The sequence below is a fragment of the Parambassis ranga genome, chromosome 4 (assembly GCF_900634625.1).
Source record: "Parambassis ranga chromosome 4, fParRan2.1, whole genome shotgun sequence".
In the NCBI taxonomy this organism is placed as follows: Eukaryota; Metazoa; Chordata; class Actinopteri; family Ambassidae; genus Parambassis; species Parambassis ranga.
In genome coordinates, this window is record NC_041025.1 from 18,413,458 (window position 1) to 18,438,198 (window position 24,741).

General features: G+C 40.9%; 1 protein-coding gene across 2 annotated transcripts in view; it reads left to right on the forward strand.

Moving 5' to 3' along the window:
- pde4ba (phosphodiesterase 4B, cAMP-specific a) overlaps positions 1-24,741 on the forward strand; it is a 143,415-nt gene that overhangs the window by 26,233 nt on the left and 92,441 nt on the right. Inside the window, exon 3 of one of the 2 annotated variants that reach the window (XM_028404519.1) lies at positions 5,770-6,008. In XM_028404519.1, the coding sequence (XP_028260320.1) occupies positions 5,770-6,008 (239 nt within the window). Of the gene's footprint in view, positions 1-5,769; positions 6,009-14,410; positions 14,650-24,741 lie in introns of those variants that run through there. The other variant, XM_028404521.1, reaches the window with a different exon arrangement.

The window sequence follows — 24,741 nt, forward strand, 5'->3', positions numbered from 1 at the left end:
AAGAGGTTAGTGATGGAATATAGATGGAGCTAAGATGAGGCAGCCTCTAACGTGCAAGCTGATCAGGGACTAACTCTATGTCTGGAACCAACCTCAAGTGGCTCTTAAAGGAACTGCAAAAAAAGAGTTGACAGCCACAAACGTCCACATTAGGAGGTAAGGTGAGGGATGGTGTGGATACAGGCAACGTGGACCTTCACTCGGTAATCTGTGGTTTGTGTTCCTCACTGCTGCTCTAAACAGTGCCGTCTGTTTTTACTTATGTTTTACTGTGGTTGAGGATACACATGAAAATATAATGGTCATAGTGCAGGGTAAGTGGTTTGGTAAAGATCATTGTTTGTCTTAAACACACACATTTATATAGTGCATGTGTTACATTTGATTGATCTCTTCCTACATTTTCCTGGGGAGGGCGGGCCGTCTTTTACACTGAACATGCTTCTGTTGTTTGTCTAAGTAACACATACTGTTCTATAGAGGACAGCTATAAATCACATGACAGCAAAAGGTGGCTTAAGGTTGCTGTATGAATACTTGACCAGTGCTGTCATCTTTCATGGACAGTCTCAGAAGGCTGTGACAGATGTGCGTGTTTAATGATTTGCTAAGAATTCAGTGTTGACGAGGCTGCAAAGGTGCCTCATCATCTCTGTATTCATCTGATCTGGCAGCTGCAGCTTTGTGACCTGGCTGCAGGGACTCAGTGATTTGTCGTGCGTGCTTACCGAGGGGGAAACAGACATTGTTCTCATTTGTCTGATGTGTGTGTGTGTATGCGAGATAAATGAGTATGTCGCCGTCTCTGTACTTAGTGGTCTGCGGGGGAAACAAAGAGGTGGTGGTGGTGGTGGGGGGGTGGGGGGGTGTAATTGGCTAATGGACTCCTGACCTGATCCTGATTCTGCCCCAGACACACAAATGCATCACACGGTATTTCAAGGTGATTCAAGGTGCTAGTCAGTAGCATCATGTGGGATGTATGAGTGAAAGCTGGTTATGCCTTGCAGAACAATTTTATACACCTGCTGAGGACCAGTGAATTCTTCAAATCTGTAGTTCAATGGCTGTAATTGTTTTAAAACAGGAAAAAATCAAGACCTAAAAGCGGCTGAACTACCCTTTCACAGCTATCCAATCAGACCCTAATCAACCACATGTTCATGTGAGCGTGAACAACTACCTGTTGTCCACACATGTGGCTGATGAGGGTCTGATTGTGTGAGGACAGTTGTTTTTTTCCAGCTTGATCACATTTATTTATTGGATTTCTGTATGATGTGAGATTTCAAAACATGTTTTCTAGTACTATACAACTTTTTCTTAAGCTCTTACTTTTTGTGGTTTCACAGTAAATTGGACTGTGATTGTGTATCTGAGTTGACACTTGACTGATGTGCTGTTTTATATGTGTTAATATCAGCTCAGTCTCGTGGAAAAATGTCTTGACAACTGTGTTGCCAACAGTTATGGTTTGCAGTAAAATCTCAGGAAACATTAGATGCCCATGTTTTGACAGGGTTGTTGATGGATGGATGCATGGATGGATATACTTTATTGATCCTGCAGGGAGGAAATTATGTTACAAAAATAAATAAAGTAGAATTCAAACCGACTGCAAAAAAAAAAAATGCAATGGGATGAGGGGAGGGGATGTTGGTGGTTGTGGTGTTTGTGCTCTGACCCTGCAACATCAGAAATGGAGCTGTCAGTTGTACATGGGTGCACTTAAAGCCAACACAATGGAGTTTAATGTGAAAATTGCTCTTAAGCTCCCCTAAGGTTCGGATGCATAATATATTTTTTTGTAACTCTGTTGTAAATATTTGCTGCAACAGGAGCCTCCTGCGTGAATAAGACGTGTATTTATGATGGAAAAGGAACCAACATATCTTGGAATCTGCAGATAAACTGCTCTATAACTTGACTAGCACAGTCCAGCATACAATAAGGCTGTGAGGGAGGGGCTCTATCACTGACTGTTCAGGGACAACCACGCACATACACTATCATACATGCACACAGACACACTTCTGTACGAGCCAGTCTTCTCCCCCACATACAGTATGTAATGCTCCCTCATTCGGTTCATCTGCATACATTTACACCTGCCGCTCGCCCACACATTCATATCATCCACACCAACTGTTTGAATAGACAATAAGGGTGTTTAGGGTGTCCCCAGATTCAGACAGAAGCTACAGACAATAATTTGTCTTAAAGTAAACACCAAAGCTAAGAAAACAATTTATTACTTACGAATCCAACTTCAGCAAGGCCACATGGCCATTGGTCTTGCATCCCTTCTTCTCTTTGAGCTCTATCCAGTTAAGGCTTGTCAAGATGTGACTGAAAGCATTGGAGATGTGTTCTCTGCATGGCAAAAAGTCTTCAAAAGTCCCACAGAAAATCTGTCTGTAGTCCAGGGAACCTCCGTGAAGATGTGTTGGCTGTGCTCTGGCTGTGGTGAGCAGGTTACCTAGATGTACGTTTGCCGGCATCACTCCTACAAATTTCTTTTGCATTACGGCATTTAAAAACCTTTTGTGGAGGAGTGACTTCCTGTTGTGATTGAACGACTCTACGGACGTATCTATAGCAACCTGCTGACCCAACTTTTAAAGGTGCGGTCTAATGTATGTAATCTTTTATAATAACACACAATCAGTAACGACTTTACAAATGCGGTAGCTGGTGTTATATTGTCAGGTGTGGGAAGGGAAATAATGCGTAGTGTGTACTTGGAGTGTGGACCTTTCCTTTCTTTCATTCAGTTCTGACTCATCTGACCAGTTAAATTGGTTCAGGCTTTCAATTTACATCTGTCTCCTCCATCTATCACTGGATCAAAGCCCTGCAATACATCAGAAATAATAATAGTACTTTGTATGAAGGAAAAAAGAGGAAATGACTCATTCATTCAACTTTTTTAAGCAATTATGGTCCTCTCAAGGCGAACACTTTCTTCCTGTTAGAGATGATTCGTCATACATCTGTTGTTGCAGCTTCCAGCTCATCTATGACAAAGTAGTCATAGATGAACTATGTAAATTGTAACATTAACACCTTTAAAACCGTTTAGTCAGAGTGGTGCCGTCAGTATTGCTGTTCAGCATCACTGTTAAAGGACTGTATCTGGTCTCAGATCTGATGTGCTCTTCACTCTGTATCATCCTTTCCTCTTTCTGTAGCCATCTCATCTCTAATGTCACCACCCTCCTTCCTTCCTCACCGGTCTGCAGCTCTCATCGCAGCCATATCTCACTCTTCCCTTGTGTCTCCAGCACTCTCTCTGGTCTGAGCTGTCACATAAAAGTATTGTTTCTTCCCTCTCACTCACAGCTGAGCTCTCCAGGAAAATAAATCTCACAGCAGCACCATTTTTTTGACATACTTAACAGGGGTCACTGTGGCACAGCCTATTTTAGCATCATTAATCATCTTTTCAGCTTTGTGTCTCATTAGATAATGCTTCTACTTTTTTTTCCATTGTTGTGTTTATATGCTCTTATAAGTTAGGAGTTGTTGCCATGCTAAAAACCTCGCAGTCAGATCACATGTATTTTGCTGAAGATAATAAAGCATTTTTTTAAGGTAAAACTTCTCGACATGTTCACACATAATGATAAGAATAACAATTCCATTCTGTCCCATTTTCATGGCTACCAAGGTGTCTCATCTGGACCCAAATACCAGATTGTACATGCACTCAGCAATAGAAATGATTATTCCATTGATTAATTTGTAATATTAAAGCCTCTAAAGAAGACAACACAGTGGAACATTTTTTCCCCCTCAAACCTGCACACAGAGCACCTGCAGAGCCCAGAAACTAGTTCAGAAGTGACGAAACCCACATTAAGTACAATGTGTAGGCTGCTAATTTAGCTCCATAGCCTCCCCTTAGCAGCTCACATCAAGTTTGTCACTTATGATTTCCCACAAAGTAATTGTGGAGTTTATTTCTTCTTACTTTACATTAGCTTCCCACTCTGCCTTTATTGAACACTGACGTCTTCAGACATAACACATGCACTGATCATGCACTTCCTTTGTTCCTCCTCCTACCTTAAGTTTTGTTCTCTCATCCTCTAGCAGTATATAACATATAAAACATATAAAACACACACAAAGCACCACAGCACACAACATCAACACCCACTGCTCACATAAATACTACTCACTATAGTGGTTGTTAATACCTGACTGAATTGCTGAACCTTTACATGAACCTCCACCGAATACAATGGAAAAACATGGCTGGAGGCCATTAGTGTGGCTGTGTAATGGCACCACTAACACAAACGCTGCATAGAGTTTTCAGTATTCTTCTCTGCCATTAGCACTGATTGAACAGTCAGAATTTGTTGGGCTCCGGGAAGCCCCGAGGGAAAGACAAGTCAACGCCCACACAGCTTAAGGTAAATGTACAATGGAGTGAGGATGTAATGCTTCCATCACGATCGCTGGCAAAGTGTCGTTTAGAAGCCACGAGTAGGCAGAGAGGCAGGCAGCTGGCCAAAGGAGAGCTGAGGTGGGAGGCTGCTTTATCTGGAAGAGGTGCCTACTACTGGAGACCCAGTTGGTGTCACGCTAAAAAAAAAAAAGAGGAATTAGTACTAATGATTGGTCATTTATTTTATTTTCTATCTCTCCAGTGCTATTTGCCTCAGGCTCAGCAATAAAGAAACTCAGACATGACATTTATAAAATAAAGCTTCCAACAATATCAACAAAGAGTGAAGCTTCTTCTAATAATGCTGTGCTGTGAGTTATATTCAGTTCCTTTTACAGGCTCAGTTTTATCACAATAGCTAATAAAGCTATTTTATTTAGACCAGCAAGCTTTTCTGCCATTCATCTACATTATGAGATAATTGGGTGTCACCACAGCTCTGTGTAAAATCTGGTGCATGAAAAGCAGGTGCAGGTGATTTCCCTGCATGCCTCTGTTTGCTGCTTAGCACATTGATGCTGTGCTGCCAGGTGCCTTTTTAGCTGCAGCTATTTTGGCTTCAAACCTCGGTGCTCTGATAAATAACAAGCACGCCTCATCTGACATGAAGGTTATGACTAGCTTAAGGAAAGGAAAAGAAGCTGATTGGTTAACATGAAATAAGTGATTGTGGATAAAAGGTAGTGAAAGCTCTTTCTGCTTGTTGAGAGTAAAAATAGATTAGACATTTTTTTGGAGATGACTTGCAGAGTCATGCAGGATTCATGAGCTGGAAACACTGATGAGATATAATACTCCTTGCATCTCTCACATGTAAATATAAAGTACATTGTTTTCATTACAATACCAGATAAACACACATACCACCCCCTCACTGTCTCTTCCTCATTTACACTTGTCAAGATTTATTGTGTGAATTAAACTGTGCAGAGGAGGGATGAGTGAGAACAGCTTTAAAATGTAAGATCAACAAATTCATATTTATTTAAAAGGAATCCAAAAATAACTGAAGACGTAATCTGAGACCTGGGGTTGGGTTTAATAAGTCGTGAGGCATCTTGTTATATGTTCTGGATAATTGGAAAGAAGGGAGCTGGTCCCCTACGCAGCAACTCTCACGGTCAAGAGCGAGCTTATGGTGCCACCTATTGGGCAAACATGTGAAGTACAGGGTGTGTGGCTTTGTAATTAAACACAGGATTTTAAATTGTTAATAAAGGGTGACCTAGCTTCTCTTACCTAAATAAATATTAAGTGTCTTCTTTGAGTTCATGCACAGACGTCCTGCTTCATCTCTGTCTTTCTCCTCACAGGACAGCAAAGAGCCTCTGGACTGCTGCCTCAGTGAGTCTTTCACCTCTCCCTCCTGCACCCTGGGGGTCGACCTGCGCCGGGGCCGACGCCGTTTCTCGGGCAACCTGCAGCTACCCCCATTGTCATGGCGCCAAGGGGAGAGGTCCCGATCGCCTGACAACGAGATCATGGCGAGGCCAACGTCCCTGCCCTTTGGCGCTCCACCCAGGATAGACATCACACCTGTAGATCCTGAATGGTGAGTGCACAGTAAAAACAGTTTTGTTTTTGTACTCCAACAAGGTGAAAAAAACATTATGAACTTTTTAAATTTAGATGCATTTGCTTCGGTCCTGACATGTTACAGAGACATATCGTCTGACCCAAATTCACTCTGCAGCTGTACTCCACATTTGTTCAATCAGATATGTTAAAGGTATTTTAAACCAAAGTAGACTCTTTCCCTAAACTGAAGTTGTGTAAAAAAAAAAAAATACAGAAGTCAATAATATACTATAATAATCAATATGCTTGTAATCAGTTTGTTTAATTCACTAATTAGTTGCAATGGTTTTTCCTTGGTGCCACTGAGGCTCTGTGTGCTGTTGAGTAGATGGAGATGAAACATCTCTTAGTGCAGTTAGGAGGAGGGTCCTATTATTGGGATATCATACACTCAATTTACACAGATTGATGCTGCAAGTGCGACTGTAACTTGTAAATGAAACTGTACTCACATTGTCCTGTGCTTTTTGGATGATGTTGGCTGAGATATGTCCTTTAAAGACTTCATTTTAATCCTTACAGCTTGATAGCGTTGGTTATTTGTTTTTGTAAGAAGCAGTAATGAATATGATATATTCATCTACCAGGCAATAATACTTTTTTGCGTTAATTTCCATTCAATAAATTTAAATATTTTACATTTCTAGCTTCTCACATTAAAAAAAAATACCAAAAAACATCAATTTATAATATATAACAAATCAATAATATATATCTCTGGGCTTTAAAATCAGCTGGTGAAAAATGTACTTTTTTTAACATATCTTAGAACTTTTCTAACAGTCAGAGGTTCATTAATGACTGTGTGGACACACCTCACCAGTAACAAACCATGGGCCCCCCTCGAGTTAAACAGACTGGTCTTCAGAGTAGCTCTCTGATCTTTCATGTTGCCTCCCCCTTGTTGAAGATGACACTGCCTCCTTTCATTATTTATGCCCGATGCCTTCAGACAAGCGCACACCAGGAATCCATTCACAGCAACAGGCACAATGTGCAGTTTCAGATAACACACGCAGCGAGTGGTCAGGAAGCCCGTCATCCGGTCGTGTCAGATTCACAAACGCTTTTACTAAACTAGTTAATCAGTCCTGATTGGCCCTTGACGTGAGTGCTGTGTGTGTTTTTGTGTGTGATGTTAGTAAGGATAGAGGCAGGTGAGAGACACTTTGCCAAGTGTTTTATTCAAGACAATTATCAGCAATGACTGATGTTCCAATCAAGACAGGCTGTATAGTGTGATTGTGTACTGCAGTAAGTATTTAGGGATCCACAAGTATTGTCTTTTAAATAATGTGCAAGTAAACATTTTTCACTTTCAGCATCACTTTATTTATTTTATATATTTTATATTTTATTTGTTACAGATTAATTGGATTTTAAATATCATAAACATGTTCCTCAAAGTCTTGATATCACACACAGCCCTGCTTACAGATGTGGACAAAAATTATGATGATATAAGAGTTGCAATTTCTATCACAACCAGGAGAGTGCAGTGTTATGATGACCATCATCTGTGTGTGTGGTGCACACACACACACACACAGATGATGGTTTAAAGGGCAGTTCTGTTGGAGATCATTTATGTGTGTTTTTTTTTATTTGTATTTATTTTCTTTATTTCTTTTTTGTTGCTAACAGCCAGTTTATTGGTGGTGGTAGAGTCCGCTCTGGCAGGCTCAGACTTTATAGCAGGTGAGGTGTGTGTCAGTCGTCGGTATCCCTGGTGGTAGAAGCATCCATGTTTCTCTCCCTCCTCTGCTTTTTTCCCCTGCTGGCCCTGCTTTCCTTTTAAAAGCCATCATGCTGTTCCCCCTCAGCCATCACTACTGCTAAACGTTACGGTCAGCAGACTCTTCCTGAAGGTCCTCAAGTCTGATTACTCTCTATCCCTGTGAAGCGTTAAGCTAGTAGATGTGTACTGTATGTGTGTGTGTGTGTGTGTTACTGTTTTTTCTTAATTGACAATTTAAGTCATCAGCATCAGCGTCCCTGCTCTTTATTCCCTATTGTATTGTACTTGTTTAAATGCCTTCATCAGAGTTTGGAAGGAAGAGGAGGGGGCAAGAAGTTATTTTGGGATTCAATTATTTTTCCTGCTGACATACACAATTGTTTCAGAGCTCAGAGGGCCACATGGATTGATTGTTGGAAGTGTGTGTGTGTGTGTGTTTGGTTGGGCGTGTTTGTGCTTGAGAAAAAGTCTGAGCTGGTGCAGAAAGTGAACATCAAGTCCGCACCAACAGCAGCCAGCATTTCTGTTGAAATGTTTTGTGCATGCAAAATACCGATTACAAATTGGATGCATGTGTAATATGCAGCAATCAAACTTTAATGTGACAACTTTAGGCAAAGCTAATGAAGATGATGATTGTTATTGATACGCAGATGGCTGGTTCTTCTTTTATCGTGGTGTGTAGTTGCAGCTTTGTGTTTATCACAGTAACTTTTAGGACTCTTTGCATAAACAAAGACAAATTACCTTGTTAGCATTCGTTCTGCTTTGCACCACTGTCATCTCACCATCCCATGCTGTCAGCATCGTTTCATTATGCCTCACAGTGCCCTAATACAGTGGCTGCTGGCATATGGTGGGTTGACTGCCAGCGGCCTTTTGTGTATGTTGATTCGATCAGTTGTCAACTTGTCACAAGTGGAAGCTTCTTGCAGATGGACAGTATCTGTTCCCACCCATATTATGATCTTTTCCTGCCTAAGTAGTTTGTATGCCTAAACCTAACCATGAGTCAAAGCAAAAGAGAAGTCGGCAGATGTATTAAATGCTCTTACAATACAGGAGTGAGCCTCAAGTGGCTGTTGGAGGAAGTGCAGCATGATAACCACACCCTAACTATCATCTATCATGTCCTTCATAAGATTATAAATCAAGAGAAAAGAGATTGTTAAGTACTTGTGCAGGAATTAGTGATGTCCTTTGCAGAGATCTGCATTGTGTAATGATAAAAGTCCAAATGTAACTTTTAGAAACACAAAAAGGTAGATAAGTACATAGAAACTGTGTTCTTTACAGTTTCTTATGAAAGAAATAACAAATGTTCACTTACAGTTAGTAACAAATGGTCAGTCAGTAATGGTTGTCCTCTTCTAGTTTATGATCAGTTAGATCTGTCTTTCAGATTTGTCTTTTTGTCCCCATCTTATTTTATTGCACACTGTAAAGCTGTGTGTTTGGCTTTGTTTTGGTTCCCACCCACCAAACAACAGGCTTCCGTCTATTCTACCACTGCTCTCTGGTCCATGACTATATGACTGCACTGTCATTTGTCATTGTTGATAAATGCCTGATTCTGAATGTGCAGCTAATTGCAAAGACACCTGTAAACGGCAACTTTTGTAAATATACAAATATTTAGTTGCAAATCAGTTGCCATCAATTTAGGGTTATTTATTGATCACATGTGTAAGTTACAGATGGATTCTTGGTACCTTTTTATGCTCTAATAGAATGTGATCGCACTGTTGGGGTCAATCTTGCTACTAAGTTAAAGTACAAATTAGAACGCTGGTGTATAAACCTTTGAAATAATAATAATTTTAAACAAGAAGCAGATTTGTGTTGGCTGCGGTAACTTTTGATGGTGGTTATTTGGCTTTGTTTTACTACATATATATTCAAACACATCCCAGAAAATATGGAAATATATGCAGTGGACATCACTCTCTGTCTGGACTGTACACAGTGGAAATAATGGTCACCACACAAGGTCACCTTCATCTTATAATACCTTTTTGTTCAGCCTTTTTCTCAGCTATTGTACATTCATTTTTAACGTGACCTGTGTGAACGAGCACCTCTCATTCGATTACTGTGTGAGGAAATGAATCGGAACTTTATTTTATTTATTATTTATTTAATAAAAAACATATCTCCATATATGTAATATAATAAGAGTTGTTTCATGTTGGTTGTGATGTCACAAACGGGACCATAACATCACACAATTCAAAAAATAATCTTCATATGATGCCAAAAATGAAGGGGGAACAACAAAAGGTTAAAAACAGAGTCTACAACAGGGACGAATCCCTTAAGAAAGAAAAGCGTTTTAAAGAGCACTGTTTGAATGAACGTTTATTTTCAATAAATATTTATAAATACCATTCCTTCATCTGTATATTTTCCTTAACCTGCTTCATCCTGGAGCCTATCCCAGCTGTCAATGGGTGAGAGGCGGGGTCGCTAGCATAGAAAGACAAACAGCCAGTCACACTGAGTAAGCAAGCCAAAGTACCTGAACTCCACGCAGAACGGCCCCAGTCAGGGACCACCATGCTGGCCTACATTTTAATATGAATTTTGTGAAAGTTTTCTATTTCTGTTATCTGTTGTTTACACTTGGATGATCACTCGGCTTTAACTCACATGCATAATGGCCCCTTTTTTTCCACCTGTTCTTGGCACTGCATGGGTTTCGGTCTGTTCTTTTTCATGTACCCTTGTGAGTCAGTACAGTAGTCTGTTAAATTAAGCCACAATGCGGGATTGTTTTTCACTTACCTGAGAGAAATGGAGTGTGAACGAAGAAAGACGGAAGATAGGGTTTTATGTAACACGAGATACTACATTAAGGGCTCTCATTTCAAGACCTAAATCCATCCCGTCACCTCCATCTGAACCCCGCCCGCTCAGCTTTCCTTCCCTCTTCACAGTCTGGGGATCTGGCTCAGGGTTTCACTGGGGGAGAGCCGAGTAAAAAAAATAATCTTGCAGGCTGAGGCGGATTTCTTTCTTATTAGATGTGACAGGTGGGGGCTGAAGGGTTGGGGATGCTTATGAATTTTTAACCCATACTTATTTTTCGAAAAAGAAATGTAAGAACAGAAATATAGCAATGGAGGTTGATCCATTCGGTTATGGTCCTCCTACAAACACTGAAGATTTGCTACACTGGGATCAGTACAGTTGAAATAGAAAGGCACATTACAAAGCAGAAGAAGCCCCCAGGGGTAGATGGTAATGTATCGCATATATATTAGATACAATATTTATTCAGAAAAATCATGGCTGATAAAAAATATGACAAGATCACAGTATCTTTGAAGCCAAAAAGACATCTTTAAATTGCCTGACCGTGATAAAAATCCCAAAGAAGTTTACAAAAATGAAAAGCCGAAATCCCCACATTTAAAATGCTAGAATAAGCATTTATTATATTTGTTGTTTGAGTGACTCTGGGGAGGGCTTTCTGGCCATCAGCTGTGGCAGTGTAGTGGAGTGAGATTTCTAGCAGCCATCATGGTCCTGAGAGACTAAAAGACAGATAGTGATTGCCTGAATTTTCCTCTGTGGTGTTGACATTTGAGGTTCAGGGTGAGAAGTGAGTGAAATTGCCATCAAATGCTTTACAGACAAGTCTTACCCTCAGGATAAAACTGGTTGATTGGTTTATGGTCATCTGCAGATGTGTGATGAGATTGCAGTACATTATCACTTATGTTAATACAAAATGGTTGTTGTGTTGTAAGGTTAGCTCACTTGGCAGGCTAGCGAATGGATACATGTGATGCAGAGGTTCTCTGTTTTCTCTACAAACACTCAAAGCATAAACGTTTAAATATTTATGTTTTATATCAATGTTGCTAATGTAAGATTAATTAACAATAATGAAACTAAAAACTGCTGTTCTTCATAGAGCCATTTTTTTGAGCATACATGAAGCACCTGCAATGAAGCAATTTCCCCCTGGGATCAATAAAGTATTTCTATTTATCTATATATATATTTATTGATTCTGATTCTGATTAGCCGTAGACTTTAGACACAGCCCGTCTTCACCAGGAAAATGTGACCTGAGGTCAGTATTTCAGTCCTTGAAAACAGAACGTGTGCTTATTTCTGCCGCCACATGTCTTTGTGTTCATGGGTTAATGTTAATGTTAGAAATGTGTGTGTTTTAAGATGATCTTTACCTAACCGCATCACCCTGTTTTTAATGTGTGACCTTAAACATTTTTACACACAAGTAGAGCTGCGATTAAAATCTATATAGTTAACCATTGGCAAAAAATAAACTTGAGTATGGGCGAAAACAAAACCGCTCGTAGTGTCTGGGGACTCGAACCTTGGACTTCCTGTAAAGCAGTGAAAGTCTACCACGTTGGACACCCATCCACCATTCTCCACCCATCTCCTTACTCACGTTTGCTGCTTTATCAGCCCCATATTCAGATGTTGTCAGGCTATACGATCACATGTTGTGTCAATGCAAATGTAAAATAACCCTGCCAGGAGGTTCTTCTCTTCAACCATTATGTTTTTGTCATCGGTGTCTGTATAGCCTCTTTTCTTTGGTTCTCCTTTAGCTTTCAAGAGGAACATTTTTGCTTCTCTCTCTGAAAAGTAATAAGAACTACACCAAGTTGTGCACCTTGATCATTTTCTAGCATATGTGTTTGTTTTTCATTTAGAGTCTGTAAGCAGAGCCTTCCTTGATCTGAGTCTTTCACACATCTGTTCAGCGCATCCATACAGCATACTGCTTATCAAAGATCTCAGCGTGATTCAATGTGTTTAAAAGTTAGATAAAGGATGTAAGAAAATAAAAGTGAAGACACTGTGTGACCCAGCCAGTATTAATGCAGGATCCAGTGTTGGGTGATCTGTGTTCTATGGGATGTAAATAAGGGGAAACATCAGAGGGGGAAAAAAAAGCCCGGGAATGCCATCCATTAAACCTCTCTAAAAACTAATACAGCCTGCTGGGCTCCCGTGACGCCTCACTTTACTACACATTACTACAAGCATTTTCATCTTTATATACAAGTTTGCAAAGACGTTTTCAAAGGCCTTCTTGGCAAGAATTTAGTGAGAAAGCTCTCCGAGCTTCAGTGGCTCAGAATCATCAGTGACTCACAACCAAAACAAATCAGTCCGCCGAGCAGACGAGCAAGTGCTCACATTTTCAATACTCGTCACGCTGCCATTCTGCCTCTTCTGATGTTCCTTTTGGATTTTTTTCTCCCTTAATTTTTCATTACCTTCAGGGCAATGCCCCTCTTTTTTCTGTCTTACTTCCACCACTCAGAAAAGCCCTTTGTGTTTGTGTATACACTTCTGGTATGACTGCTTCTTTTCTTTAATTCTTTCTCCACACACTGTGGTTAGATGGCTTCCAGCTGGATAAAAGTGTGTGTCTGAGATGCATATAAACACTGTGTGGAAAGCTTTGGTCACCTTTAACTGCAGAGTGACTTTTATGTACTGGCATAAATGCGGATTTTAGAGAATTTATTTGAATCTGTTGACCTTTGTGCTGTGTGTATGTTTCTCTTCACTGATGCCAATTAAGCTGTTTGCTTTTATCTCCCGTCCAAATTGCCTTTTTTTTTTTTCTTGGCTCGCCCTCACCGGTTGCCTACCACACTAAAGGTCATCAGCAACATTACCACAAATCCCAGCTAAACAAAAAATAAATAATAAATCTGGCAACCTGTTACTGTGCCTTCCTGCCTGTCGTCACAACAACCTCCAGCCAATCCTTCAGCGGAGGGGGCGTGGCTTGCGATCGCTGCGTGCCTGGTCTCAGCTCCTTGTGTATATTCTGAATGAAACAGCAAGTGAAGCATTTGCCTGCATGCTGTGCTCTGCTCCGCTCGCCGCTCTGGCTGTGCGAGTGAAGGGAAATCTGGCTTGAGGCTCAGCATAGTGGGAGTCACTCTGTGCCACACCGGGAGTGCCTTTAGGAGAAGTGGGGGTTGTTTGCAGAGAGAGAGAGAGAGAGAGAGAGAGAGAGAAAGGGAGGTCAGTCAAGCAGTGGTTGATGGAGGGGAGAGCAAGACAGGAGGAGGCAGAGAGCAGTTTCAAACCCTTCTGAATCTTTCATAAGGGAGATCCTCCAACATCAAGCTGCCTGGATGGACTGAGAGAAAGAGTTAGTACATTTAGCTGGTATCAACAGTCACAAGAGAGCTAGAGGGACACGAGGGGAAAGGTGGGGGGACTTTACAAGCTGCAAGATCAGGAGAGAAATGGGAGAGATGTGGTGAGAAGAAGAGGAATTCTTCTGTGTGTGATCCTGCTGTGGAAGCTCCTCTGATGAACAGAAGACCAGCAGAAAAGAACCGGGCATGAGCCAAAGAAAAGAGAGAGGGAGAGGGCACGACTGCTGGCTGGCTAATCCTTAAACCCGTAAGGAACGGAGGAAAAGGGGGGGATAGAAAGCACAGAGGCAAAGCAACAAAAAGGTATGTGTGAGCTGGCCTTTTCCTGGGTGAATGAGGTAACCTCAATCCTGCTGGAACATTTAAAGACTGTGAAAACTTCTCAGAGTCTATAAGAAGAGGGCAGAATCAGTCGTACATGACTGACCACAAGGACTGAATTTGTCAGAACAGTCTGCCACACAGGACTCAGCACAGCCTGCAGGGATGTCGTCCAACGAGCTCAGCGTTGAGATGGACTCCTGCATTCGAACCTTCAAGGAGCACATGCACCTGGAGCTAGAACCCCCCAAGATTCCAGGTGTGGTGGGAGGAAAGAGGGGCGCCACGTCACCTAAACTGTCTCCGAGAAGCTCCCCTCGGCTCTTCCGCAAGCTGATGGTCAACAAGAGCATCCGACAGAGGCGACGCTTCACTGTAGCCCATACCTGGTAAGGCCTGTGGGGGTGGCCACTGGAAAAAGATGTGATGTGATGGTTAAAAAAAACTGGAGTGGATGGGAAAAAGACATAATGGGGTTAAACTGATGGGGGATTGGGAGAGATATAAGGGTGAGTGGGTGGGGAAGAAAATAGATTTAAATTGTTAATTAGACTGTGACTGTGAGTGAACATTTGAATGAAGGTGAGAAAACACACACAGGAATCCGGGTAGATGGTAAAACAGCTTGAGCTCTGAAAAGAAAGGAAAACACTTGTGAGGAGTAAGGTCAAAAATGCATCATAGTGCTGCTGTGTGATGATTTGTCACTAGGTTAGAGGGTTACATAATGGAATAAAATCACATTCAGCACACTCCCCTGTCCTCCATTTTGATGTAGTGTATCTCTGCCCTGTACCTGTGTGTGTCTTTGTGTGTGTGTGTGTGTGTACATGTGTGTACGTACATGCCTTTCAGCCATTGTTTCAGATAGCTGCTGTGATGTGCAGGGAGTGTAAGGTGCATTATGCAACCTGGTGGTTCTTAACCTTTCTGGTTCATAACCCCACTGAGCAAATGCATGTCTACATGACACAACATGAGCTCAACAAAAAAATGACAAATACTCTACAGTGTGGCACAATCTGGTTGGTGGAGGGAGGACAAAATGCTGCACAGGAAGATCCCATCTATAAACACAATGTTGGGTCTTTTTTTCATTTTGTGCCCCATCCCCCACCCACTCCTTCTGTCTTCATTTTGCAGTAGTTAGGCACTATAGAAGATGTAGTGAAGGGAGGGCTTGCTATGTTATGCAATGTATGGATTAGAGATGATAGAGGAGCTGCTGGGATTTGACTGCCAGAGCTCAAGGTGACTCTTTTTGTTTTATTTCGTGATGTGTGTGAAGGTGAAAACCATCCACCACAGAGTTGCCATGCTAAAGCAGGCTCACTGCTCAGGGTGGGTCCAAAAAATGTGTGTGTGTGTGTGGGTCAAGGAGGAAAAGGAAATGAGCCTCAGATATGAATCTTGTCCTGTATGTTGTGTATACATAGGGCTGTTTATATGATATAATGATGAGATAATACATGTTTGTGTGTGTGTTTTTTTCCTAGACAGTCCATGTATGTGTGTTGTTGCATTTGTAAATGTAAGGGTTGCTCTCTCTTCTCCCCGAATCTCTCCTCCCCTCCACAGCAGCAGCAAACCAGAATAGAGACTTGTGTCAGTTTATCTCTTCTCCCCTTCTTTCATTGTATAGCTTGGTTCAGTGCAGACAGACAGAGAGAGAGAGAGATTTGTGGGGGTTGGGTGGGTACAGGGGCAAAACCCTGGAAGAAAAACAAGGAAAATGACTTCATTTAGAAATCGTTAAAGATGTCAGCAGTGTGCCTTATTTCCTTGTTTGTTCTCATAAATCCACAGCATATGGGCTTAATCCAGGGACATGACAACACTTATAACACTCATTGCAGCCATTAACCAGCAGCCCAGCCCCTTAACAACCAAGTTCATGATGAAGTGCCCTTAAGCAAGACACTGAGGTCTGTCTGCTCACTTATTCTAATTGTCCAGGAGTGACAGGTAAAAAGCTAAAAATGGAAAGGGCGAGGGGGGAGGGGGGGGGCGGCTAGACACAGCAAGAAAAGTGCCTACAGGGAAGAAACGGCAGCCATCTCCAACAGGGAGGTGCAGCAATTAGAACCACAAGGTGAAGAGCAAGAACAAAATGGCACTTGACAACCACGGCGGAGGTGATTTAAACTTAATTTCATGCTTATATTACATTTGATGATACATTTAGGAACAAAAAGTAATCATCAGGACTAATCATTGTTTTATCCAGTAGAATCTGAGACACTGTGTCCTGCCCCAGAATGTCATTATCCTTTTTGCCTCACCTGGAAAGCCTTCCGGGTATTACTGCCCACACACTGTTTCTGGCCTAATTGTCTCCTCACCTGTGACAGACCTCAGGGAAGTTATGACAGAAAAAGATGAATTAGTGATTAGATTTCATCCAGGCTCGTCTACTGGCCAAAAAAAAAAATGTTATTACATAATCGGTTTTATGTATTCTTGCGCTAAATGTAGCGCTGCATTAATTATCACACATTATCATACGCAGACTGAAAAATGTCTGTATTTATAGTTGCAATAGCAGATCCCAGCAAGTCTAAAAATATGATCTCTTTCCTTAGTAGCTGTAAAACGAGAATGTTGGATTTGTAAATTGGTTTGCTTGCAGTGTGGAACTTTAATCTGCGCACATTTTCACATCTTATCAGATTGTAATTCCAAAAATTTCAAATCTGTTTGTTCTCATTTGGTTAAATACATAGTGTACTTAGCTCACTGTGTCTGGTCCAGTGAGTATCACTGCCGCCACTCTCAAAGCCGAATTGAAAATGCTCTTGAGCGTCCCTACACAGTTAGTGATTGCCGGGTTACACGTGACCTTGCCGATGGAGGGCAGGTGGAGTGTAATAGCTGGCAGACTGACAGACTGAGGGTCCACCATCTGGAAAAATGTTGATATATAGCGTAGTTTACAACTGCTTAAATCGATCCAACAGAAAAAAGGTAACACTAAGATGCGTTTGTTGACATTATAGCTGCTACTGCTAGCAATGCATAAAACAATATAGAATGAATAAAAAAGAATAAACAGTCACCCTTGACCACCATCCCCATCTGGAGCTGGAGGATCATGGAGCTGTTTGGTACCGAGGATGTGGACCCGCTGACAAAAGAGGTATATGCCTCCAGACCTTTGTAGGCCTTTATTTGTCGTTTGGTATAATATGAGGTCTAAAGGACGAGATCGTTTGTAATGTCAACTGCCTCGATTGTCTGCAAATCTTTCACGTCTGTCGAAAACTTGCTCACCTTTATGAGGTACGGGTCACGTCCAACGTATTTTTTAATTAACTGTGTGTGTTGCAGTCTAGAAACGGGATCTGTACGATACAGACTCTCTGCTAAGGTTTCCTCCATTGACGTTGATATGGTTACTTCCTGCCGGCTTCTCTGACTGCTCAGAACTTGTTAGTGAATTCTAACAAATTATTCTAACCTAATACATAGAAGGAGCTCTGTTGTTCCCATAAACATTGCACAGATCACGTTTCCCTTAAATACAACCATGTTGTCGAAGAACCTGAAATTTGTCAATTAAAAATCCACAATCGTATATGGTGAGCTGTTGACTGCAGCCTATGTGAAGGTTCATATTTCTCTGTGTTTAAATATACAAAGTGGTTGTAATCCTGCATACAGAGAGATTCCACAGATGTATTATCTGCTTTATTATTTGCTTTTGAATCTCACTTCACTCTCTCACCTCACAAGATGAGAAAAGGCTGGCGCGTCACAGACGCCACAGTATTATTACCAAGCCAGGCAGATGTACATTCCACCTTTCACTGCTCATTCCCTCCTCCTTTCTTTCTTTCTGTTCAAGGCCTGGCTAGTTTTTTTCACTAGTATTGTCTAGTATTGTCTAGTATTGTCTTGGGTTTTCAATGAAATCTGCTACTAATCTTGAATCCAAAACATGCAGCAAGTTTTCCAAATTCTTATGTGATCAGTTGTGAATTCCATCCTTAATGGTAGCATTATCTGGCCGTGCCATGGACTGATGGCTGGTGAACTCCTGACCTACTGGCACTGAGACAATGACTCTTCTGTTGAAGCTGCTCAGCTGTTCCCATGCATCTTTCTCTGTCTGTCTCTGTCTTTTACACTCTTTGTCTCTGCGTGTGTGTCTTTGACTAAATTTCACTCTCTGTCTGCGTCTGTCTTTGTATGACTTTCTCACTGTCCGTCTGCTGTTTCTATTTCTTCTTGTGTCTTTCCATGCCTCTCTTTGTTTCTCTTCAGCTTTTGTCTTTCTCTTTTTCTGTATCTTTCTGTCTTTCTGCACTCCAAAGAGCCACATGATGTAAATGTTTGATGGCCAGCCGAGGCGTGCGGCCGCTCTGTTTTCCACTCACACAAAAAGCACATTAAGGAGAGACAGAGTGGGAGATGGGAGGGAAGGAAGAAGCTGCCATGGGAATAGGAAGAAGGTGGGAAAAAAAGAAAGGAAAGAAAGAAAAATATCATAATTTGCTAGAAAAAAAATACAATTTTTAATGATGAATAAATCCTGCAGATAAAAGTATCACTGCTAAACATCATCCTAACACCTAACTTAAGAAAATTACACCCACTTATCTGTGAAATATTTAATACTTGAGGCTCAGAGTGCTCACTTAGATTATGCAGATCCTGGCCTCCTGTGCGTGACAACTATCAGATACTTTCAGAGGAGCAAAGATGCTAGAGGGACAAATAAAGAAGTGGAGGAAAGAAAATACACATGTTGTGTTTGCAGACAGATAAACAGACCTCATTTACCACAGCGGTGTCACCATGGCTAAAACAAATGGATGTGGGGATATTTACCTTGGCTTAAATGTCAACCTAAATATCCATCTTGCTGTTCTGTTCCATCCAGAGCTCCGTCTGCTATTGATTTGTTTCGTTCCCTCTGTGACTCACCCAAAATCATCTTTCTGTGAACGTCAGGGAAGGCTTGACGTGATTATTGTTACTGCTGTCGCCAGTGTGTTTATGCCAACTGCTCACTTGAGTACGAGACAAGGAGGCAGACAGATGGACAAAAGAGAAAAACCACTTCATTACCCAGCGAATGGCTCTGAAATCAAATTAAAATATTATTGTGTTAAAGTGTGTTACAACATCCTGTTAGATGAGACTCTTTTTTTGTCTTTTGTGCGGCATGCTCACTTTGTGTGTGTGTGTGTTTTGCTGTTACATAATGTCCTGCAACTCAGTGGGAATCTTGGCCACTGTGTCACATGTAACACTGATGAATAGTTTTTGTACTCATGACCACATTTTTTTTTTCATGTAAAGGGATGTTTTGGTAACATCAGCAAAACATGGTGGTGTCTCAGTACAACAAGAAATAGAGTTCCACGACCAGTGTTCCACGGTTCATATGGCATAAGACAAGTAGTGTTTGCAAAGAGATAATCAGAAGTACTTCATTAATCCTAGGGTGGAAATTTTCTTACATTTCAGGTGCTCCATGCATGATCAGCAAGGTTACAGGTTAGATATTTACATTAAGGTAAAATAGCAAGTGAATAAAATAAAATAAAAAAACCAATGGTAGTCATATATAACTGGAATACCTCAAGCAAGTAAAATACAATTCAACATGGATTTCATTCTAATTCAGTTAGTAGCTGTAATATTTTCAACACTGGCCTCCACAGTACTTCCTACTCTTTACTAGCCCTGTCACACAGCCAATTAGCACCGTTAAATGTGACACAATAGACACAAAAATACATTATTGTTGCATACAGACCACACATAGTGTCTGCTGGCAATAGGAAAAGGGTTGATGCCAAAAGTAGATTTTTTTGGTTTGTTGCATTCTTGTATTTGAAGGATTACTTCTTAAAATATGCACACGATGAATATTATCTCTCAGGATTTCTATGCGTGTAAGTCGAGATGCCATAGTAGCTGTGGCTGCTTGTCATTTCTAATCTCACTCACGTCGCCTCACTGCTCTCAGGACCAGCACAATCTGCAAGCTCAGATGTTGCTGTGCAGCCCGAGGAATGTATATTATGTATATGTATTTTATTTCCTTTATCAATTACAACCAGATAAAATAAAATGAACTTGTCATGTCGAACAATATAAACAAATATTTACAAATCCATCCTCTTCTGCATTTGTCTCATACCCACCGCCAAGTTCTAATTGGTCTCTCCTGCCATGTAAGAGTGAAACAGCCACACCAGACCATTTTGAGTCACTGATAAATGGGTGATGTGGGCAGTGATTCAGAGGTTGGGACCAGTCGTCCTCCTCCTCCTCTTCCTCCTCTTCCTCCTCCTCCTCCTCCTCCTCTTCAATCGCTCACGCTGCATGACTCTGCTCAGCACCCTCCATCTCCCTCTTTCCTGTCTCCCTGCACTGAACCAGCCAAGCAGAAAGTTAACTATTATGGATGGGTGAAGGAATATGATGGTTCAGGGTTGTGTGTGCATCTCTGCATGCAATAATGTTGGCCAAGATTGTGTTTCAGGGGATCAAACATTTGTGGCACGTTATGGGTGACATGCTTTACATGTTGTAATTTCAGAGCTGTTTAATAAGTATGTTATTTCCACAGCTGTAGGCTCACATCTATCTCCACTCTTAACAAAGCAAAGTAAGGGAGTCGTGAATTCCTCATTAAGACCCACTGAGAGATATTACAACTGTTTGATGTTGACACAATGTGTGAACTGCTTAATTAGCTCAAGTGCTTCTTAAGTTTGCATGCGTGCATGAAAAGGTTGAAGGGAAGGCTCCACTGGGACGTCCTGGTGGTTGCTTTAAGCTACCGTAAAGAACGTACTCTACCGTGTACTTACACTGCTGTCAGCTTGAATTTAACTGATGAAGTGTGTTGCTTCGCATCGCACCACTTCCCCATTTTGTGTGTCGCTGTGGTCTAAGCGGTAATGGCTTGGACTTTGAATCCTTGCCTTTTTATTGGCCATGTAAAAAATATTTGTTAATGTGAAGCTAAAATGATGAGACTTACAAATTATGTGAGTGATTCTGGGGTCAGTAATAGTACAGTTACCTTTCGCATAGAGGCACCTGATTTTGACGCTGTCTCTCCCACAATTGAGGGTAGTGGGGCCATCCCCCATCTACCAGCTATCTGCTCATTCAATGGCTGCTATCACTAGAATGATCATCCCACTCAATGGCTGTTATCATCCCATCCAATTGATTTTGCTAGACATTTTTTTAACTTTAACCTGATTCAGTGCCTATTGACATTTGTGTTATGATCTTATTAAATTGCAAAATTGCATCATCCCAGGAAGTGCTCTTCATAATCAATAACAAGCTGTACACATTGGTAGAAGGCTGGTTTGGGTGGTGTTGCTCTTTAGGTTTAGCTAGACACTAAAGACACCTGGTTAGGTTTTGACAAAGATAGGGGTTTGTGTTAAAACACACCGTTTTACAAAAATCTCGATACTAAGTTTTCAAAAACCTCTCCTCCATTTTTGGGGTTACCATGGCGAGCCCCTATAGAGATGCCATGTACTTACTAAAGCACAAGATGCTGCTCATGCCAACTTTGTTACTTTCTCCTTATCTCCGTATATAACAAAGCATCTTCTGACCTTCTGACCTAGTAGTACCTACAACAGGGTCCTCCTTGGCACAACAATGCCCCTGATAATGCTCACTTAATGGCTTGATAACCTACCATAGCCTGAGTACAGATTGACGGTTGGACTGAAAGTCAAAAACAACAGTATTATATATATATATATATATCCTGTTGCTAATTAAGTTAGATGTTGTGGGAAACAAAAGCCTTATTATGTTACATTGTTTACGATATAATGAGTCATGAGTCAGTTGGCCTATTGTTTATAAAAAATAATGATCATATGAAAATATGATGAAAATAACGAAAAACCGCTAAAACTGCTGCAGTTTTTTTAATGTTGAGTGTCACATCATGGTGCTTTATTTACGTATTTAAATTGATTATTTTAAATAATAAAATAAAAGAAATAATATTCTAAATAAATCCCTTATTTATCAGGCACAATGTATCAGACCTATGTGGCTCCATGAATGGAATGAAAATGCCCTTCAGGAAGCATAAGACATTCCACTTGACTTCATTATAGTCCAGGCCTATCCCTGTTCCTCCGTCACCTCCCGTTATTCCCTGAAATTCCCTTCCTTATCCCTCTTGCCACTTGGCCTCCGATGACAAAACCAACACATTACCTAACCTGTATATGTTTAACAATTGGGCCCAGATCAGTGCTGCTGCTTTAGAAAATGTTAAAAGTAGTGCTGAGAATAAATGTATTTTTTTCTCTTTAGCTGTGTTATTTAATGTTATTAACATTCCTTGTTCAACTGAGGGGTCAAAAACAAGAGAGAGGCTGCAGGAAAGAATTAGATGAAAAAAAAAAGAACGAGAGCAATTAGTTGCCATTTCAGTTCAGAGGTGGCGAATGGGGTTTTGCACTGTGTGGAGGGACTGCACATCTATTCATTAGGACAGCTCCAGACTGTGGATTTGGTCATGAGCATATTACTCATTGTGTGATAGAGCGAGCCTGTGTGTGTCTGTGTGCACATATACTTCTTGGTCCACACGCATACCATCGTGCCTCTTGGAGAAAACACAGCTGTGTCATTAACCTATTACTCACGATGCTGTGTGTCTGTGTGTTTGAGTGCATGAAGTACCAGCTGAGAATTCTTTTCAGCGCAATGAGAAGAGCTCAAGCGTCCATTAGTAATAACAGCTCTACAGAACCATTCGTGTAAGCTGAAGTAAGCAGAACGCAACAGTACATCTCCTTTCTGCTGTGCCCCCTTTTGTTTAATCCAAGAAGGAAGCAGTGACAAGTCACCACTTGATTGCTGTCTATCATGCTGACTGAAAGGAACAATGTGTAGTGATGCAGAGCTGTATCCGGCTTTATCTTATCAAATGAACGCAGGCTTGCAGCACCTGAAAACTGCAGATACAGGCAAAGTAGTCATTCAGAAAGATGTGTGAAATAACAAAGAAAGAATATGTGTCATTATATGGACTTTGAGACCCATTAAACTGCACTTTGTGGCCACAAAATTGATTCAAAATTGTCATCCACAACTCTGTGAACAAGATTAGGTTCTGTAAAATGCTGTAAAAAACTAAATATTGCATAAAATGGTTATGTGCCATATATGTTTACTATATATAGTTTATATATACAATTTGTCATGAGATATATGTATCACATGACAAATTGTTAAAATTAATATGTTGACAATTGGATGCAATTCTCCTAAGTGATGTGAACTGTGTCCATGGCAACAACCTGTTCTCAAGCAGGTCTGTTCCTAAGAAATTAAGACTTGACCAATCAGAATCAAGTATTCAACACACCTCTGTAATAATAAAAATATATATTATAAATTAAATTTGCTTCAGAGAAGTAGATCATACAGACGTTAGGTAGTGTTTTTGGATGATTTAAGTGGAGTTCTTATTTTTTGTGTAGGAATTTAACAACCACACAACAACAATCAGCTCACAAACAGCAGCCTGTGTGTATGCAGCATCATAAAACGATTACATGATGCCTCAGCCATGTGGAAAACAGTCGGTGTTTCCCTAATAGCCTAACAGCACATAGATGGAAACAAAGCTATGACTAATAAACAGCAGAACAAGGACGCCAGCACAACAAAGTTTGTCTTTATGCACAAAATGCTGCTAATCGTACGCATCATTATCTGATTTTTCTTTTTTTTAATCAGTCGACAGTTGGCTTAACTTGGGATTTGGTTTGTACGTGAGTGTAATGGTTCAAATTTCCACAAAGTTCATCCAACCAACAGGGAAATGGTGTCTGTTGACTGTCTGGCTCCAAGGCACCCGGTCTGAATCATCATCTTCTGGTACAATAAGATTCACTGTGCAGCTGTCTGATAAACAACATGCTGTCAGCGCACTCACGCATTGTCACACTCGGATCGTCATCAGCTTTAGCTACCTCTTCCCTCCTCCTTGTGGTCAATACTGTCATTATCATCATTGCTTTATGTATACCACCCCTCAGTGTTCTCTGTTCTATTTGCAGATAGATGTACAGTAATGTCCATCTGTGGCATGTGTGTGTGTGTGTGTCCTCTGTCTCCTTGACTTATTGTCACCATAGGTCTGTGGGGAAACCACCACCCTTATTATTTCTTGTGTGTGTGTTTGTATCCCTCATATTATGGGGACATAAATCTGTTTACACAGTCACATAATGTAAATCATTACTTTTCAACAGTTGGTTTAAGGTTAGGATAATGCAATGTCCTCAGGAGAAATGGAAACACATCTCTGTGTGTGTGTGTGACAGTGTGTGTATGCATGTGCACTGTAAATCTAACTGGGCTTGCACAGAGGTTGAATGGTTTAGTGTTAGTTTGTGCTTGGGGATAAAAAGGATTTGTGTGTGTTGTTTTTGTGTGATGTTTTTGTGTGTGTGTGTGTGTGT